General features: G+C 41.9%; 1 protein-coding gene across 16 annotated transcripts in view; it reads left to right on the forward strand.

Moving 5' to 3' along the window:
• The window catches only part of LOC134342508 (sodium/calcium exchanger 1-like), a 268,177-nt gene that overhangs the window by 33,269 nt on the left and 213,747 nt on the right, over nt 1–21,161 (forward strand). For 11 of the 16 annotated variants that reach the window (XM_063040725.1, XM_063040724.1, XM_063040733.1 and 8 more), the window contains exon 2: nt 9,728–11,730. In XM_063040725.1, the coding sequence (XP_062896795.1) occupies nt 9,758–11,730 (1,973 nt within the window). In that variant the 5' untranslated portion in view covers nt 9,728–9,757. Of the gene's footprint in view, nt 1–1,342; nt 1,381–8,645; nt 9,040–9,122; nt 9,175–9,727; nt 11,731–21,161 lie in introns of those variants that run through there. The other 5 variants (XM_063040723.1, XM_063040721.1, XM_063040722.1 and 2 more) reach the window with 4 other exon arrangements.

Genomic DNA, 21,161 nt, shown 5'->3' on the forward strand with positions numbered 1-21,161 from the left:
ATTCTTTGAATATAGACTCTTCAATTTTATCTAAAAGCAGAGGATCCTGGCCCACGTCCTTTAGTTTACGATACGATAAACGGGTTAGATGGTCGTTTCTGTTGTTGGGATCTTGCAGTGATCAGGTTTGTCCAGTTTGTCTTCAAAATACTACTGCTACACTTGAGGATATTTCTTGAACGGCTACTTGCAGAGATTGTGGGCGATGTGGTGAGCCGTACAGATGCAAACTGTGTTTTCCTAACGTGCAGCTCGACGAACACGTGATTCTTCTTCATTCGGAAAGCTTTGGTGTTTATTTGCAGGTGATCCAATTCCCCGGATATTCCCCGGTTAGTGAAGTTGCCTGATTGAGACAATTGTCAAAGGTTATATAAACATTTAAACTTGAATGTGGAAGAAAGGGGTAGGATTACAACCTCGAGTGACATTCACAAATCCGTCGACGTATACCGCTAGCGGGAAGCTCTAACGATCAAACAACGTGAACAATCTTATTTTCCCCTAACCCAAGAGTGCCAGGAAAATCTGATATCTAGCTCAAATGATTGACATTAACAAAACATAAAATATCATCAAAAAGAAATTAAATGCAAAGGGGAAAATGTAATAGCCAATCCATTGAGATGATATATTATGATAATAGGTCTTGTAGGGTTATTCGTTTGATTTGAGAAAGTATCGGAATTCGTGTGCCTTAGACTGTATTGTTAGGCTATACAAGGGGTCATGGTTAACTAGAAAAAAATCCCATTCTTGTATGCACCGTAAGAAATTAAAAGTATAACTGTCCGAAGCTGGAATATTCAAAACAAGTGATAATTGAAATAACCAGCCGCCGTGCAGATTCGGAGAAAAGAAGCGAAGACGAATGATTTGAATCCAGGCATTGGTACGGAATAATTATGAACAGTGCAATAACACAACCTCCATTACAGGAGCTTGAATTCCTATATTTTGAAAAAAAATCATCTGAGCCGCTTAATGAAACTTCAAAGTGTGTGATGACTGTCACAATACTGTATAGACTCCTCGCTTTCAGTACAGTAATTCACCTTGAGCAATGCTTTTCAGTTTCAGCAGGAAACGTTTCGTCAATAATATACAATCTAACACGATAGATTTTACACAGCCGTGCAGATGTTCTGCGTTAGCTGTCCAGCGTTGAAAACTGATGTATGTTCTATCTGTACATAAAGTGCTCCGTTTCGGTAATTTAATTGCTTCCATCCACATAGGCATTGATATAATTAATGTGCGTTCATTTATTTAGGAGTTCGACACTGCAGTAATTCGCTAGTTTGCCAGGGGGCATAGCATTAAGCCATTCCCTCGAAGCACCGTGCAACCATCCCTTGGCAAAATATTATTTTTTATCAGGTAATTATATTACAGCTATTTGCTGCTGTTGGAAAGTGAAATTCATACCCATTTAAGCAAGTAGCCTTGACCTCGGGTCATGTTCAACAATATCATGCTTGGATAGGAGTCTAGCGCAAATTTATCAATCGAGTTTCGCTTGTGTCGCTTAAGTTGAGTACAATTAACGTTTCTATTTTTTTTTCGGAAAAGTATCCAGGAATAATCAAACGATAGGTAGGTAGGGTGGTTTAAAAATAAAAGGCACATGGTCATAGAGAAGTATAGCACAGAAACGGACCATTCGGCCCATCTAGTCCATGCCGAAACTATTTAAACTGCCTACACCCATCGACATACACAGGGACCGTAGCCCTCCATGTCCCTATCTAAACTTAAACGTTGAAGTTGAACTCGCATGCACCACTTGTGCTAGGAGCTCATTCCACACTTTCACAACCCTCTAAGTGAAGAAGCTTCCCCACCCCACCCCCCATGTTCCCCTTAAATTTAGTACCTTTCACCCTTAACCCATGACCTCTGGTTGTAATCCCACACAACATTGGTGGAATACTGATATGACGGGCTTGTCTTCGTAGGTAAGGGCCTAATATATAAAAGTTGAAGTAAGTTGCAACTTTACAAAGCATTAGTTAAGACTCAACTTGAGAGTATTCTGTGCAATCCTGGCTCTATGCAATATGAAAGATGCGGTTTCACTGGAGAAAGTGCAGAGGAAATCTTTAGTTATGGAGAGAGACTGGAAGGGTTGGGTTTGTTTTCTTTGGCCTGAAAGAAGCAGGAAGTAACCTGATAGAGGTATATAAATTTCACAGTGATAGACAGAGATTAGACTAGCTATATTTGTCACACGTACCTCAAAACATAGTGTGAACTGCATCGTTTGCATCAACAACTAACACAGTTTAAAAGATTTGCTGGGGCAGCCTACAAGCGTCATGGAAATCGTAGATGAGGTGAACTGAAGTGTCATGTATATACTATATGACTATCATATTGAGAGCAACGTTTAAATTTGTTATTGCAAAAATACGTGTCTGAGTCTGAATATAAAATCCCTTAAAGTAACCTATGATTCTATATGCAATGAATGTGTGTAAACTCACTGAAAGCCTTTGTTGAACTACCAGATTTCATGCAAGTTGAGTCTTTGTGACATATCCAGTAATTGTTCTTGGAGCTAGATGCCTGGCAGAGTCTTTACTGCAAAGGGAGCGGGTTGAACAGGAAAGAATAGACACTTTGTGCTGTTGTAGGGTTTCAATTTGAAATATCAACAATTCCCTCCCCACTCCTGATGCTGCTTGACCTGCTGAGTTCCTCCAACAGATAGCTTGTTGCTTCAGATTCAGATGCTCTTGTCTCCATCTTGTTGTATATTTAGGACCGGAATAAACAGTCAATATTTTGGACCAAGACCCTTCATCAGGACTTGGAAAGCAAAGGGGTAGAAACCAGAAAATGGGGGGGGGGGGAATGGAGGAGGGGGAGTACAAGCTAGCAGGAACAAGAATAATAAAGTGGTCACCTCTTCTCAACTACCCATCATCTCCCTGTGGTTACCCTCCTCCCTCCCATTCTTCCATGCTCCGTTAACCTCTCCAACTAGATTTCTTCTGCAGCACTTTATCTCTTCCATCTAGCCCTTCCCAACATATTACTTCATCCCTACTTCTGCCTCACCTCTCACCTACTAAATTGTACTCCTTCCCCTCCCCCCTTCCTGCACTTTTTTTTTCTGGTTAATGCCACCTTTCTTTCCAGTCTGAAACATTAACTGTTTTTTTCCCCACTCCATAGGTTGGTTTCTTAAGGTTGTTATAGCTGGGAGTAGTAGTGGGGATAAGCTTCCACTACCTATTAAATGCTCCCAGTGATGTACATCTCAAATAGCCTCTGTCCAGCTCCTGGCTTTCACATGTGGCTTCACTACTAAGCCCGGTGGAACCATTTCTACTGACAGGAAATGGGGTAAATGTAGGTTACTGGAGCCTTAAAACCAGTCACTTTGGGTAAATGGGCTCATCAGCTGCGGTAGGCAGCTTATCTTAGAGAAAGAAAATTCTGACCTCAAACCTCCACTGTTTTGTGGCTATATCCATTCTTAGGGAAAGCTTTGGGTGTAAACCACAATGAAGAATCTGGAACTGGAGTCTCTAAGCCAGTCCTATGTTGAATTCAACACTGACTGGCAACTCCTGCAATGCTACTGGTGCCAAACTGTATTGGTCTCTGCCATTCCTTTGGAATCATCAGCTGTGTAGAGAGGGGGAGGCTGCTACATGGGCAACAGCTTGCTCTCCATATCATACTGCCCTGGCTTGCGTACGGTCTAGCATATCACGTAGCTAGCTGGGGTGCAAAATTAATAGTTGACCTTCGACCCTCAAGGTGCCCCCTAACTTTAGTTCCTCCAGCATTTTGTGTGTGATGCCCAGAACATTGTTCTACTGATGATGACACTAGTTGCCAAGGAAGGAGTGAGATGGCATTCAAATGAACTAAAAACCATAATTATCAATAAGAATTTAGCAAATCTATTAATTTAGTTGATTACTTCAAAGCTGCCTCTTCTAATCTTTCCTTAAATGAACTTTGAGAATGTCAGCATCGTAGTAAATGGTATAAACTTGCTTTTGCCATTGGGTCAGGCAGAGCATTTACTATACAACAGCTTGTGGACTTGTAGATGGCCATGATTACTTTGTAATAATACAGCTTGCAAATATTTTCCAGACTAAAGATTCATTACAACGGTTGCATATTTTAACCTACAGTATATATTTCCAAAATATGCCAGCCAACTGATTTTGTTTGGCCTCTTTGACTGGAATTGTTGATCATTAAACTAGCTTTCTTCTTTGAAAAATTTGGTCACCGAAATGTGAAATAACATTCCAATATGGCCAAATTGAGGGCACGCACTGGGGTTATTTATCAATTCTAGACGAGCAAAAAAACTGGACTTCATTAATCAATGACTAAAGCTTAAAACAAGTGAATTACTTTAATTATTGGGCTTGAAGCTTCAATGAGTATGATTGGTTTGAGAGGCTTCATGGTCCTTGTTTATGTAAATAAAAATAATACTCTTAAATTCTGAGCTTCTCAGATGACAGTGCCGGAAGTATGTTCTAAAATATTGCTATTACATCATTTTACTAAATTTTTAAAGAGACTGCAGCTGCTTGACTTGCTTCTCACTATTGTCTACTGACTCAATAGAAAGGCATATCATTTTGAACAAAGGGATATCAGATAGAAATAGAACAGACAACTGATCTATTGCAATGGAAACCAGTATTTGTATACTGATGTATGTTATCTATGAACCATTAAGTGTTGGTTAGTGACGGAGCAAATTAACCACACAGTGCTTTATGGGTTAGGGTGCAGTTTTAAGGGATTAAAACACAATTTCCCAGCATGCATCCATATTTTTTAATAAGTAGCTTGCTGTTTAGGCAAACAGCTCTACAATGTGACTTTACAAGGAACTGAAAAACAAACAGAAGTTTTGTTTGGTACTAGTCTTCACACTAATCCTAGTGATGAAGAATCCAAATGGGATAGGAGAATTAATACAAATACGAGAAAATCTGCAGATGTTGGAAATCCAAGCAACACACACAAAATGATGGAGAAACTCAGCAGGTCAGGCAGCTGCTATAAAAGGGAATAAACAGTCAACATTTCAGGCCAAGAGCCTTCATCAGGAGAATTACCAATTTGTATAGTTGATTTGTATAGGCAGCTGTCGATCCCAGGAGATCATGGGTTTGTGCCTTTGGTGGACTATCTCCTCCCCAGGGTGCAAGCCTGGGAGGGAAGATTTGAAGAACTGGCTGTTGCCCATGCAGCAAGTTCTCCCTCACCACATCACTGATGTAGTCCAAGGGAAGGACAAGTGCTGATGCAGCTTGGCACCCATGTCATCATAGAGGTTGTCAGGGTGAAGTTGTAAATAACATCAAACTGCCTTCGGGACCCCGGCTCCGGATTTCTTCCTTGGGTTTACTCCCGAAGCCTTTCCCATGGGTGAGCATGGCCGCAAGGCAGTGGAGGTTTAAAATCAGAGTTTTCCTTCTCCAATGGGCTGCCGTCCAAGTCTGACAAACCCCACCTGACCGAAGCAACTGGTTTTGTGGCATCAGTGGTCCACCTTTGCTCCTTCTCTTGTCAGTAGAAACAGTTCCGCCGGGTCTAGTAACTAAGCTACACGTGAAGGCCAAGAGTTGGACATGGTTGTCAGAGGCTGTTAGAGTCGCACGCTATTTTGAGTTCTTTATAGGTAGTAGGAGCTTGTCCCCACTACTACTCCCAGCTATGACAACCTTAGGAATCATATAATTTGTATATGTACTTGTGAAAGACACTTGAAGTCACTGAATCTAGATGTTGGCTCATGAAATCAAAGGGACCGGTTTTTATTAATTTTCTGTATGTCAATATTACTACAAGATTAGGATTAATAGTCTCCCCTCATGCCATTTGAGAAGGTAGTGATTGAGTTGAAGGATGGTTAGATGCAGAATTCCAGCAAGATAGCCCCATTCACAATGAAGGAATCAAATATTTCCAATTCCAATAGTATATGACTTGCAGATGGTAATGCTTTAAATATACTTGGTTTCTTTGTCTTATTTTTAATGTTAAATTGAAGATATGGTAGGTTCTGTTATTTAAAAAAATCTTTGCAAGCAAATGCAATATATTTTAATGATTGGAACATTTATTGGATACCATTCTTATTGGCTTATTTTTGGAGCTAATATTATGCAGGGTATTTTTTTAATGTGCCTTTTGGATGGTGTGACCATTTTGAGAAGTTGGGAGAATTCCCTTTTCCAGGGTGCCTGGACTATATTTGACCTTGAGATATTATGATAGTCATGGTTTCAAATCTTGTGTAGAGATGTTGGCCATTGCTTTGCACATGTCTAAAAGTTAAGTGCTACTTGTCACCTCAAATTGAAGTCTTAAGATTTAGGTGCATGGGATACTTTTTTGAGGATTTCCAAATGCAATTGCATATTGTGCAATCATTAGTGTACACCCCCAATTCTGGCCTGCAAAAGAAACATCACTGAAGATGCTTGCACTGATATTGAATATGAAAAAAAAAACTGTTTAAGGGATAGAATGTAAAAATAGCAATGACTTATGGCCAAGTTCAGTGTTTGTATTCCACACCAAACTAATTAGATGAAGGTGTTGCATGTTGATATGCATGAATGACATGGACAGAGATATAAGGCATAACCTCAAAGTTTACCAAAATCAAAAGAAGTAAACATGATTCATTGAGAAAGATTTTGGCATGACAGGAGTATATAAGAAAAAAAAACAATCTGGCAAATAGAATCCCAGAAGTGTGAAATTAAAGCGTTAGTAGGAATTCTTCCGTGCTGAATGGGTGAGGTATACTGAGTAATCTGTACTTGTAAGTGAGCTATCAGAGAAACTATGACACAATCTTCAAAGGTGGCAATAAGAGAGTGCTGCATACATGACATATTTAAAGGTAGAGTCAAAGAATTAATGTTAACTTTATTTGATGACATTGGCTAGACCACATTGTCCGAATGTCAATTTTTCGAGGGTGCAGCATGGAATATCATAGTTTCAGTAAGATGACTATAATGGCACAGTGATGTGAAGGCAATCCTCGAAGAAAAGAAAACTAATTTGTTAAACTTCTACCAGGAGTTTGTAAAAATTTCTTCAAAATAAAAATGGATCATCTTTTTTCTGGTCAGTTGTTAGTGGAAAATGCTAAACATAAGACTGGTAAAATAATGCAGAAGTGTGTCAGTGTGTCTTTAGGAAAACATTGCAGCCAGCATATGCAAAGCACAGGGGTACTGACTAGATAATTTAGTCATATTGGTTGATCTACAAATTGCTTTCTTAAAAGGAGTACAACAGGATATAATAATGTGGCTTGACCAATACAGGGATTGTGGTTATAATTTCTAGAATGGGGCTTGATTCCACAGGCATCTAGTAGGGCAAGACCTGGTGATTGCTGTTCATTGTTTACCCTCTAAATGTATGTATTTATATACAATCGCATAATGCATAGAAAATGGAACAAAGATTTTCACTAGCAATGAGAAAACAATCAATCACTTGCTTCCTATCACCCAAAAATGCATCAGCTGCATAGATTAACTACATATGCACCAATGAAATAATCTCTAAATCATTGTTAAATCACTGGGTTTTTGCTTTTGCTCAAAAGAATCTGATAATCAAAAGCAATGCCATTTCAAGTTAGCTTTTTATCAAAAAGCAACTTGCTGGCTGTTATTCCTTGGGTACCATATATCAAAAACAAACTGTGTACTTTCATGGCAGTTCCTATATTTTGCCCTGCCTTTCCACAATGCATAATTATCAATTGTGCCGGCCATTTTAGTATATCTTCAATTGATAAAGACAAATCTAAGATGTATGATATTAATAAAATCTAACTATGCCTACCATTATTTGGAAACTTGCTCCAAGGACAAACAATTGCAGTGTTTCAGTATGTTAGCCAGTTAAAGTGCAATTTAGTTTCCACAATTATTGACTTTCGGAATTAAAATAATGCAGATCAAGATGCAATAGCAACAAGTTATTGATTGACAACTACATTTCCTATAACTTGCTGTTCATTAATGTAACCATGTCTTCCTAATAAAGTCCTCCAGATGCATGTAAAGTTACAAAGAATAGCAAGCATGCCATTTGTGTGATGCACTCAATATTTACAATTTTTTAAAAAGTATATTAGGTGCAAATGCACTGAAAATCTGCAGATGAAAAAATAGGCTCAATGAAGCAGTTCGATTGATGGTTCAATCTTGTGTTACAACTGTTGAGACACACATTTGGAGATGGAGGTAGTTTTATACTAGCCGATCAGTGGATGGTTGCTCTATATTTCAGTATATCATAGCCTGACGAGTCTTCCTAGTACCAAATAAGGTAATAACAGCAGATTAGAACACCAAAGGTGTTTCCGTAAAATTACGAATAGAAAACGCGATATGCTAATTTGTTTGCATTAATCTGGGCTTTCCGAAGGGCAGATTTTTAAAAAATACATCAGCTTTATTACTAAAGCAGTTCTTGGCGCCCCCCCCCCCCCACTTCTACTTCCCGAGCTCGCTGGAGATGGTTCCTCTTTAAGACGGCCAGCAGAATGATCAATGAAGTAGGTGGGTCGGTCGGAGATAAGAATACTGGCAAGGCGCCCATGATGCACTGCAAGCCTGGGCTTTCTCACGATCAGAAATCGGAAAATAGTAATTGCCTTAGACAGCCGTAGTGCTCGGGTTGCACAGTACTCGGGTGCTCGGTGAACACAGTTATATTACGCAGAAATGCTCTACGCATAATAATGAAAACATAATGCGGAGAAACTTTGACCATTCCACATCTGCTAGGCTTGATCTCAGCTTCGTACTTTCTTCAATAACGATTAATATTTTCTCCAGTATGAGACCGATTGGTACCCTCTGTAGCTGTGACTAAACGCGAGATCTAGCGGGTTTCATTTAGCTCGTTTATTTTTCTCGAAAGCTATAATGGTAAAATCGTTCTACTGATTTGCAAGCAAGGCGAAGGCAAGTGGACGTCAGATCCAGGAACCACCGATTGAACGCTGTGGTATGTTCGGCTTGTTTTACAGGATGTAGATTTTTTTAATGTAATTTATTTTCTTTTGCAAATCATTTTGATTTTTATCACAGACCAGATTGAAAATCCAGTTCCCCGGCTGGAATTCGACCACTCAATTTTCAGGTATTTCTTATAAAAGGGGAAAACGATTGCATGCACGGAAATATCATCATGTCGTGGCGTTTATTTTAAATGTAGGGGGTGGAAAGAGAGCGTGTGTAACAAAAGTGACCCGGGAAATTAAATTGACCGAATGGCTTTGACAAGGGAACCCAGTGCATTTTATGGTTATTGCTGTAACATTGTAACTGACATATGTGGCTTTGCTCATTTTTGAATGTACGGTACAGTAATATTTTAGCAAATGTTTGATGACACCATAGTTAGGCTAATGAATGGAGTCGGACTTTCATTCCTCATGATACGGAGGGACAGGGTCTTGGGTCTTGCTTTATTAGTCAGGCTTGTTGAAAATATAAAGGGAAATGTTATGATTTGCGTTGAAATACATTAGTGTGATAATACAATCATCGGGTAAGGATTAACCCTGTTATTCACCCATCTGTGTTTTTGTAAAATCCGGAACACCATTCATTAGATGGCGAGTTATTCCCATATAGCCTTGTACTGCAAATAGCAGAAATTCTCTAATTTTTTTTTGTTTGGTTGTGTTTAGATTGAAGCTGGATTCCTTTCGAGAACCACCATGCTAAGGTCGTGGAAAGCGGCGCCTTGTTCGCCTGTAATGAATGCTGGGTTTACGCTGGCGATCCTGTTCACTTGCCTTCAAGAAGTAAAAACGGAGAAAGTGCCCGGAGCCGAGAGCAACTCGTCCAACTGCGACGGTTCCTACAAGTGCAAAGCGGGCGTGATCTTGCCCGTGTGGTACCCGCAGGACCCTGCCGTCGGAGACAAGGTAGCCCGGGCCATCGTCTACTTCGTGGCGTTGATCTACATGTTCCTGGGTGTGTCCATCGTAGCGGATCGTTTCATGTCCTCGATCGAGGTGATCACCTCGCAAGAGAGGGAAATCACGGTAAAGAGAGCCAATGGCGAGACCAGCACCACCACCGTGCGCCTGTGGAACGAGACGGTGTCCAACCTCACGCTGATGGCGCTCGGTTCGTCGGCGCCCGAGATCCTGCTCTCCGTCATCGAAGTGTGCGGTCACGGCTTCCACGCCGGCGAACTGGGGCCCAGCACCATCGTGGGTAGCGCCGCCTTCAATACCTTCGTGATCATTGCCATCTGCGTGTACGTGGTGCCCGACGGCGAGGTGCGGCGCATCAAACACCTGCGTGTCTTCTTCGTCACGGCCGCATGGAGCATCTTCGCCTACGCCTGGCTCTACCTCATCCTGGCCGTCATCTCTCCCGCCGTGGTGGAGCTGTGGGAGGGTCTGCTCACCCTCGTCTTCTTCCCGGTCTGTGTTATCTTCGCCTGGGTGGCCGACCGCCGCCTACTCTTCTACAAGTACGTCTACAAGAAGTACCGGGCGGGCCGCCACCGCGGGGTCATCGTGGAGACCGAAGCCGACCCGCCCAGCAAGGCCGACATCGAGATGGATGGCAAGATGCTCAACTCGCACGAAGCAGCAACAGCAGCCGCCGCCGCTGCCGTCGGCGAGGCCGAAATGCCCGAGGCGGTGGTGACGGTGGCGGGGGGCGCCAAGGACCAAGAAGAGGAGTCCCGCAGGGAAATGGCGCGCATCCTGAAGGAGCTGAAGCAAAAGCACCCGGAAAAGGAGATGGAGCAGCTGATCGAGCTCGCTAACTACCAGGTGCTGAGCCAGCAGGCCAAGAGCCGCGCCTTCTACCGCATCCAGGCCACCCGCCTCATGATCGGCGCCGGCAATATCCTGAAGCGGCACGCCGCGGACCAGGCGCGCAAGGCCGTGTCCATGCACGAGGTGCGGCCTGAGGTGGACGAAGGGCCGGTCAGCCGCATCTACTTCGACCCCGGCAGTTACCAGTGCCTGGAGAACTGCGGTTCGGTGGCGCTGACTGTTGTGCGCCGGGGCGGCGACCTGACCAACACGGTGACGGTCGACTACCGCACTGAGGACGGCACTGCCAACGCCGGCTCCGACTACGAGTTCACCGAAGGCAGCCTGGTCTTCAAGCCGGGCGAGACCCAGAAGGAGATCCTGGTGGGAATTATCGACGACGACATTTTCGAGGAGGACGAGAACTTCTGTGTACACCTCAGTAACCTGCGCGTGGGCGGCGTGGCCGTAGCCGCGCCGGTAGCTGCGCACGCGCCGTCGCCCAAAGCCGTGTCGGCAGCGCAGCCGCCGGCGGCCGGAGTGACGGGCGAGACCAACAACGACGCAGGGTCCGTTACCAGCGCTGCCGTCACAACCACCAGCAGCACCGCCGCCGCCAATCACGTAACGACGTCCGGCGCCTGCGCCGTCTCGGAGATCGCGTGCCTGGTGGCGCCCAGGACGGCCAACGTCACCATCTTCGACGACGACCACGCTGGTATCTTCAGCTTCGAGGAAAAGGTGATGCACGTGAGCGAGAGCGTGGGCGTGATGGAGGTGAAGGTGGTGCGCGCCTCGGGGGCGCGTGGCACCGTGCTCGTGCCTTACCGCACCATGGAGGGCAGCGCGCGCGGCGGCGGCGAGGACTTTGAAGACACGACCGGCGAGCTGCAGTTTGAGAACGACGAGATCGTGTAAGTGGTTGCCAGGGTGTGGCGTGGGTGGGGAGGGTACCCGCCTACCCCTACCCCTCTCCCTCTCTGCTACTGTGAAATATGCTGGTGCCTGCAGTTTGTCAGTGATGCCATATGATTCTCTTCAACTGAGGGCAGTGGTGGTCTGGGGAGGGGCGATAGCGCAGTGGATTTCGGTTGGTAATGATTGGGACCTTCAGTTCTGCTTCCCCCATGCCCTCCTAAAAGTTGCCCTTCCCTTCACCCTTTTACTCCCAAAGGAATGCCTTAACTTATGTGATGATGCTTCTATATCACACCGTAGATACCCGCAATATTTCGGAACAAGAGGTCTGATTTAAGAATGAATTTGGGGAGCAAATACCCGGGCATGGCTGTTGAGGCGGCAGCTGAGAGACAAATTGGGAAATGATTCACTTGGGCTCCTTGCAAGGCATTAAAAATAAATCATTGTTTTGTAAGTTTTCTGTTCTATATGACCAAGGGAGGTAAATTTTTAACTAGTGCATTAGTTTAAAAGGAAGGTAGGCTGAATGGTTTTTTTTTTGTCAGGTTTTGTACCATGAGCTTTTGAAAAAAGGAAACCATAGTTTTTGCACGGTCCCTAAATTTTGTGTAGTTTTTTTTCCCCATGTGGTTGGTGCTTTTTACAGCATTTTATTATCAAGGTGTGAAAATGTCCAAAGAAGCCTTATCTTACACTTCACAGCTTTCTAAGAGTGGAATGTAGGGAATGCTGACAGGTGTGTTGCTTTTATCATTGGGAGTGGATTTTGCCCATCTGACCCTACTAGGGATCAGATTTGTGTCTTGGATATGAGAGTGTAGCTACAAGTCTACCTGGTGGAATCCTGTTGACCCATGTTCTTAGCACTTACTCTATGGGATAAGTGTAGGATAAGGCTTCATTAAGGACTAGAATATTTGTTACTAATGGTATTTAAGAAAAAAATCCTTTAGATAATATTTGGAAGGCTGAAGGAGAACTGGTGGATTTTATTCAGTTTCATTCATTTTCATAGCAGTCAACTTTTGGTTTCAGAAAAGCTGAATGGGTATAGCTGCCATAGGCAGTCTGGGTCAGCTGTTTGTTTGGGGGGGGAAACCCCACCTGGTTTTGTTGTTGTCACTTGTCACAACAGCTCTGCAGCCTGTTGTGATCAGCTGTTTTTTCCAGGATTGGGGCAGCTGGAACTGCGTTTGGTGTGGTGGAAGTTAATGCACTTGTAGTGTTGCAATCTGGTTTGGTGTAAAAACCACAATTTGCACTGCCTGTACTTTATTGCAGCTATGAATGGACATGCGCAATAAGTATTTATTCTGGAACTGGAAATGCCCATGACATTACTCACTTTATGCAGGAAGATAAAGTGGGTAATAAGGTATGAGTTGTTGGGATTTATGATGTCCATTACAATCCCCATGTGTTTTTAGAGCCTTGAGAGTGAGAACCTGAAAGCACATTGAACCTTGAGGCTGTCCCTCCATTCATTTACATCATGGCTGACCTTTATCTCACTGTTCTTCATTGCTCTGCATCATATGATATACTTAAATAAAAACCTGGGTCGGATTTTGATCTTCAAGTTCAAAAGGCTGACTGACCTCACATGTTGCAGATTTCCACTGTGGGGAAAGCATATTCTGATTTCACCGCTGATGTGCATGGTAGAAAGGCATGTAGAATTTCAGCCAGTGTGGGGAATTCTCTTGGAAGTATGGCTGTTGTAACCTCTCCTGGTCAGCCTTGCACTTTTGCCTAACATCCCACTTGGTCTTCAACTATTGGTAGTGATTCATTTGTTTGTGCTCATTGGCCAGGCTGTATTTGTGAGCACTCATCCTTCAAGAATACAGTATTTTGTTCGCTGAGGAATGGGACAGCCCTAGCTGGTTGACAGGGAATGAGCGGTATTCTCTGCAGACTTGGTAGATTAGTCTGCTCTGAAACCTAAAGGCATGAAAGATCAGATATAGCAGTTCAACCATGATGGGAATTGCATGGCACTGAAATAACAAACCTGGTATTTGGATCAATCTTGTATTTTCTAACAGGTGCAGTTTTGGAGACATGTCAAGACAGTAGTGACATTCTGCTTTGTCCTGCAGTGAGGGAGAACTCTTGGTGAGTGAGTGAAGAAGGCTGAGGATCAATAGATAAAGTAGTATCATGAGGTTGATTATATCTATCTACAGATCAAGTGTATATCTGTGACACTGCTCCTTCCCAACACAACCTAATTTTCGATCTACTGCATAATTCTATTTAATCCTTCTAACATAAAACAACCTCTACCCTATAATTTGTCAATCATAGACCACCTTTTGCAAGGGGGTATTACTACGGATGACAGCATGTAACTCATCAAGTGATTAGTGTCCTGTTCAACCAAGTTAACAAATAGCCTAGCTACTTGCATAGTAGCACACACAAGATGCTGGAGGAACTCAGCAAGTCAGGCAGCAGCTATGGAAAAGGATAAAGAGTCAATATTTTGGCCCAAGACTCTTCATCAGGATTGAAAAAAAAGTCAGATGAAGGGTCTTGGTCCAGAAATCGACGGTTTACTCTTTTACATAAATGCTGCCTGACCTGCTGAGTTCCTCCAGCATTTTGTGTGTGCTACTTTGGATTTCCAGCATATCTGCAGATCTGCTCATGTTTGTGAAGCTACTTGCATATGTCATTTTGTGTAGTTTATATTCCAACTGTTACAATTTTACTTTTTTTCAATTCTAAGATGGGAGTAGGATGCTTAAGGTGGCAGATTCTGGGCCTTATGGGGCCCAGCTATAAACTACAGCACCTAGATAGTTGAGTAATTCTTGCATACTGGTGTGCTGATACTATGTCTGATGGCTAAGCTTGGGACCCAGGTCTGCAGTTCAGATGGTTTTGCACTTCTTGGTAGTTGTCTTTAACTTTTTCTATGTGCATTAATTGAGAATGTCCCAAGAGGGGTTAATGTTCTCTTTATTGAAACACTTGTCAGTGATGTCTTTTAGCTGTAGCCCATCTGCAGGAAAGGAGATGCCAGGTTTTTTAACATTCAGTTGAGTTTCAGTATTATGAACCCAAGCTTTTTTTCAAAGCCAGGAAATATGGAAGCCTGGGAATAGATTGCATCATTTTGAGCTGCGATTGATGTTCTCGACTACTTTGTGTTTTAGTATTGCACACTGGAAATGGGTTTCCATTTATGCTCTGACATTGTCGGGGACCCAAGCTGGAGCACATGGAAATACTCTACACTAAATAGACTTCATTCCTAAATATGACCACCAGCACTGCTCCTTTTAGATCTCCACTGTGTTATCAATGAACCAACCTCGCAGGAGTTGTCTGTCATAAAGTTTGAATAAAATTTTGCGTATTTTCAAGACAAAATAAGCAATAAGGTTGCTAATTGATGGCACTAATGCATGTTAATTGCTTAATAGATTTTAAAAAAGGGCCAAAGATTTGGGTCTCTACTGAAATCAAGCAGGCATTTTATTTACTACTTGTCCAATATATGCAATACAGATGAAAATTTACCACTATTTTAAAATACATTTATACATCTTTCAACTTTTCATTATTTGGTATGTACATCATGATCTAATTTGGTTAAAGGCAAATTTCGTATAATTAAAAGACAGTTATTTGACATTCAAAATGGTTATTTTGCATTTGAATGTTTGATAAGTCAATCATTTAATGTATTTGAAATTTTTTTTAATTGAGGTGCCAGATTTATTTGCAGAATAAGTAATACAGCTGGTTGTGCATATTGCTTTGACCTTGTAGTTTAGCCAAATCAACACGTAGTGCTTGAGTGTTGTGCTTAAGTTACATAGCTTATTAACACTGTCAGAATTTTAATGCAATTTTTGATGTATTTAAGTAATTTTTAAAGCACAATGACACTTGGCCTTCCATCTCAGAGTTACATGTCCAAGAAGACCTCTGTGCTTTGTAATTTCTCACCAGTTCAAGAAAAATAATTGGGCCACGAGCTTCTGTCATTTTTACAATTGGCTCTTTTACACCCAGCATTAATGGACACCTGGGGTTAGGTTATTTTTGTGTCGCTTGGCTGCAGAAAAAGAATATTATAAAATTGTAAAATGGGTATCTTCCAGTTACAACTGACACACTTGAGGTGTTCATGGGTCAAATTTATTGTTAAATTGTCTGTTTCATTGGATTTTAATTGTTGACAGGTTGTGGAAGCCAGTGTTTATCATCAATCCCTAAAAATCCTTGAATAAAAACCTGTTGGGCTATGAGTGACTAAATGCTGTTTATGGAAGGAAAATTGAAACTAAGTGATCACATCTTAGCTTGAAGTTTCTTCCATGAAGAGCATTAGTAAGTTGGTTGGGCTTTCAGATGATCTACTGGTTTTGTGGTCAATACTAATTATTCTAAATTGATTTTGCAATTTATTTCTTGCAGACATGTTTGCATCCCACTAGGGAAGCTAGACAATTTAAACAAGTAACTGGATCAACAATCTAGATATTTGCTGGTTACTAAAATGCAGCTGACTATCTGTCACAAAAAAAAAGCAGTACTATTTTGGACCCATTTGCTATGATGCTTCTGAAAGGCTAATGAGCAAACGTGAGTTAAACCAGGAGCTTCTGATAGAGGTCAAATGAACTTTGGAGGGTTGCAGAGAGGAAGAGGATAAAGAAATACATTGTAGTATGTAATTTAAAAGACCTTCCAGATTATTAGAAAATGTAGTTTTAGCATATTAGTATTGCAGAAAAAAATGACTACCATCTACTAAGTTTTCAGGAACAATAAAAGAAAATAGAGGTTACTGACAATCTTTTTAAAAAGGAAAAGGCAAGGCTTTTGTGCAGAAGGATTACTTTATTGTGAACTCTTCCCTTCCCACTGCCTAATTGTTTGCATTTCCCTGTTCATAATGGCCACAGCAAATAGTGATGTTAATATAGTATGACCCCTCTTGTGAAGCTGCACTACTGGTAAGTGCATTAATTGGAATCGGGCCCACACCCTGTGAATCTGAATCGCAGCATGTACATTTTATGGCAGAGAAGGACATCAGCTTAGTGCCCTGTTAATCATCAGTACTACTTATACTACAGAAAGCATGTCCTCCCCATGAGTTGGCCCCTCTAAACGACTTGCATTTGTAGTATTCCTTTCTTGCTGTATTAAATGAGTTCAACTGTTTTTTATGTGGTACACCAGTATTATCATTTTTTGCTGTTTTTAAGTCTGCAGTATCCATTTTCCAGCTGCTAGGTTGTTTGCATCAGCCAGAAACGGCAGAATGGGAAGTTCCAATGGTGCCCTCCAATTTGAAAGAACACAGACAGATCTTGGCAGATATGGAGAACAGATGTGACTGTCCATGTGTTTAAATGTGGTCTTTCCTTGGACCAGAGTTGCAATTTGCTGACTTGGACAGCCCCTTGGGTATCAGAATTAACTTTGGCATCTCTACAAAAGACCAGACAGCTACTCAACCATACCATCTGCTGCAAGTTGTCCTGCAGATAACATGTAGCCTGGTTAGTGGATGTTAAGGTCACTATTGTAATGAATGTGGCAGACAATTGTCTAAACCAGTATCAGTCAATCAGTTATCCATGGAAGTGTCAGCTGAGTGATGAACATTTTATTGCCTGGTTGGGCCAGTACACTTGGTCGTAGAAGGAAGTGGTCACTGAGGCATAATTTATGTACTTCAGAGTACATGAATATGGTGTTCATATACAGTACTATACATTCAGTTAAACCATTTGCAAGATTTAAAAAAGCATATTAAATTTGGCATTAATTTACTGTGCTAGCATTCCTATTCTGCCAGTAAGATAAGTTTATTCTATGCATACTATCAATCATCTTGAATTGTTTTGATTTTTGTTTCTTTCTGTTATTTACACAGTGAATGTTTACATAAATGACGTAAAAGTGGGTAGGGAGCACTTACAAGGATGTTTTGAGCTTGAGTATTTTGTTTGAGATTAGATTGTCTGGTCTAGGGTTATCAATATATATAACAAAATATTTCAGCCCTGACTTAAAGGTACAAATGAAGAAATCAAGGGTTCACATGACTTAAAAAAAAAGTAGAAAAGTAGCAACATGGATTTAGTTGATTGAAGTCTAGAAAGATTCCCCACCCCCACCCCCAACGAACAGGATAGTGAAGGATTAGAAACAACTCTGGGCAAATTTTGGGGACTATCAGAAAGGTTTGTTTAGGCAGAAATGTCTTCTAAAATGGGGATTCCCATCCTCCTTTATGCCATGAAACCCTAGCAATAACCAAGGGATCAGTGGACCCCAGGCTGAGAACCCCTGTTCTAAAAGATACCTGAATGAACACTGGAAGAACTGTAGGTTGCAAGGCTTGGAGGTGGAACAAAATATGTTTACACACACCCAGAATGGATATGATGTGCCAAATGGCTTGCTTTGCTGCAAGTTTCTGATTATCGTACTGACTTGGTTAAAGAATAAATTAAGTTGAAGGACATGACAATATTTGCTGTCAATCTTTTATAGGGTTTCTTTTAGCCAAAGCTTAAACGATGTTTCAAGTCAAGTAAATTGAGAAAATTAGATTTTTCTTGATCTTTTTAAACCATAATTGTGGAAGATTGGGAGAAATTCTGGAGAGCTACAATGGCCGTGCATTAGGAGTCTTTAAGTAAATAATAACATGGGAACAGAATTTGCCAAAGTTCATTACAATTCTTAGCAAGTGCCTTGAATGCTATTACCTCTTAGAAAGTGAAACCAAGTGACAAAGCTTCACTCCCAGATCAGCTCAATACCTCCTGTGCTTGCTTTGGAGGAAACTCTCACAACCTCTAATGACCCTGTGATTTCAGTTTCTGAGGCTGACATGAGCACCTTTCAGGACAGTGAACCTACATAAAGCATCCAGCCCAGATTGGATACTTGGCCGAGCAGAAAGACCTGTGCTGACCAACTGGCTGGAGAGTTCACCAATATCTTTATGCTCTCGCTTTGGCAGTCTGTGGTATCCCACATGCTTCAGCATGGTTTCTGTAAAGGGAAATCTTGCCTGACAAATCTGTTATGAGTTCTTTGAAGAAGTAGGGTGGACAAAGGAGAGGCAGTGAATGTCATTTACTTAGGTTTTCAGAAAGCATTTGATAAGGTGCCACATACGAGACTGCTTAACAAGATAAAATCCTATGGTGTTACAGGGAGTGTACTGGCATGGATAGAGGAATGACTGACGGGCAGGAAGCAGTGTGTGGGAATAAAGGGGGCCTTTTCTGGTTGGCTGCCAGTGAATAGTGGTGTTCCTCAGGGGTCAGTATTGGGACCGCTACCTTTCACATTGTTTGTCAATGATTTAGATAGTGGAATTAATGGCTTTGTGACAAAGTTTGTGTAGGTAGCACTCAGGAAGCAATGCAATTCCAGCAGCAGGACATAAACAGATTGGAAGAATGGGAAAAAAGTGGCAGATGGAATACAGTTTTGGGAAATGTATGATGTTGAGTGCTGGTGCAGCAGGCTGAGGGTAGCAGATGTACGTTGTGTGCTGGGGCAGCAGGCTGAGGGTAGCAGACACCAACAGAATCAACAAACTCATTCGTAAGACCAGTGATGTTGTGGGAATGGAACTGGACTCTCTCACGGTGGTGTCTGAAAAGAGGATGCTGTCCAAGTTGCATGCCATCTTGGACAATGTCTCCCATCCACTACATAATGTACTGGGTGGGCACAGGAGTACATTCAGCCAGAGACTCATTCCACTGAGATGCAACACAGAGCATCATAAGGAAGTCATTTCTGCCTGTGGCCATCAAACTTTACAACTCCCTTGGAGGTCAGACACCCTGAGCCAATAGGCTGGTCCTGGACTTATCTCATAATTTACTGGCTTAATTTACATATTACTATTTATGGTTTTTTATTATTTATGGTGCAACTGTAACGAAAACCGATTTCCCCCGGGATCAATAATGTATGACTATGACTATGCATTTTGGTAAAAGGAACAGTAGTGCAGACTATTATCTAAATGGGGAGAAAATTCAAACATCAGAGGTGCATAGGGGCTTAGGAGTCATCGTACAAGACTCCCAGTAGGTTAATTTGCAGGTTGAGTCTCTGGTAAAGAGGGCAAATGCAATATTGGCCTTTATTTCAAGGGGAATAGAATATATGCTGAAGATTATAAGACACTAGTCAGGCCTCTTTAGTGTATTGTCAACTGTTTTGGGCCCCATGTCTCTGAAAAGATGTATTGTCACTGGAGAGTGTCCAGAATGTTCACAAGGATGATTCTGAGAATGGAAGAGTTAACATATGAGGAGAGTTTGGCAGCTTTTGGCCTATACTCATTGGAATTTAGAAGAATGTGTGGGGATCTCACTGTTATCTACCGAATGTTGAAAGAAATAGATAAGGTTGATGTGGAGAGGATGTTTCCTCTGGTTAGGATATCCAGAACTAGAGAGCAGAGCTTCAAAATTGAGGAGTGACCTTGTATTAATGAAGTAAGGAGGAATTTTATAGCCAATGAGTGGTGAACCTGTGGAAAGCTCTGCCACAGACTGTGGTGGAGGCCAAGTCTGTGGTATATTTAAAATGGAAGTTGATAGATTCCTGATTGGTTGGGGCATCAAGGGATATGGTGACAGGGCAGGTATATGGGGTTGAATGGGATCTGGGATGAGCCTTGATGAAATGGCAGAGTGGACTCAGTGGGCTGAATAGCCTAATTCTGCTCCTATTTCTTATGGTCTTAGGGCTTCAATTATACCAGTGCCTAAAAAGAATATGGTAACCTGCCTCAATAACTGAAGTGCTTTGAGAGGTTGGTGTTGAAGCATATCAAGTCCTGTCTAAGAAATGACTTAGATCTGATCCCATTTCATTGGCTATCCACATAACTCTGGAATATCTGCACAGCAAAGGTGCATATGAGGAGTGATTAATAAGTTCGTGGCCGAAGGTAGAAGGAGATGAGTTATATAGCTCTAGTTACATGCACATGCAGTTCAACTCCAAGTGATTATGCAGAAAATTTGAAGTTAATAACTCATCAGGGGTGATTGATAAGTTCGTGGCCTAAGGTGGAAGGGGATGAGTTATTAACTTCAAACTTTCTGCTTAATCACTCACAGTTGAATTGTATGTGCACGTAACGAGAACCGTATAATTCATCTTCTACCTTAGGCCACAAACTCAATACCCCTGCTGTGGACACTTTCTGGAGGTCCAAGATCTGTATGCTCCACAACCGCTGGACTAAGTGTAAATGTAGGAGGGGACTGTGCTGAAAAATAAATGTGCTAGGTTTTCTAAAATTGACTCCTTCACCTTATCAATCACTCCACGTACATCAGGGTGCTCTTTATTGACTAAGCGTGGCATTCAATACCACTGTGCCCTCAAAACTGATCGATAAGCTTCA

The sequence above is a fragment of the Mobula hypostoma genome, chromosome 2, assembly GCF_963921235.1.
Source record: "Mobula hypostoma chromosome 2, sMobHyp1.1, whole genome shotgun sequence".
NCBI lineage: Eukaryota > Metazoa > Chordata > Chondrichthyes > Myliobatiformes > Myliobatidae > Mobula > Mobula hypostoma.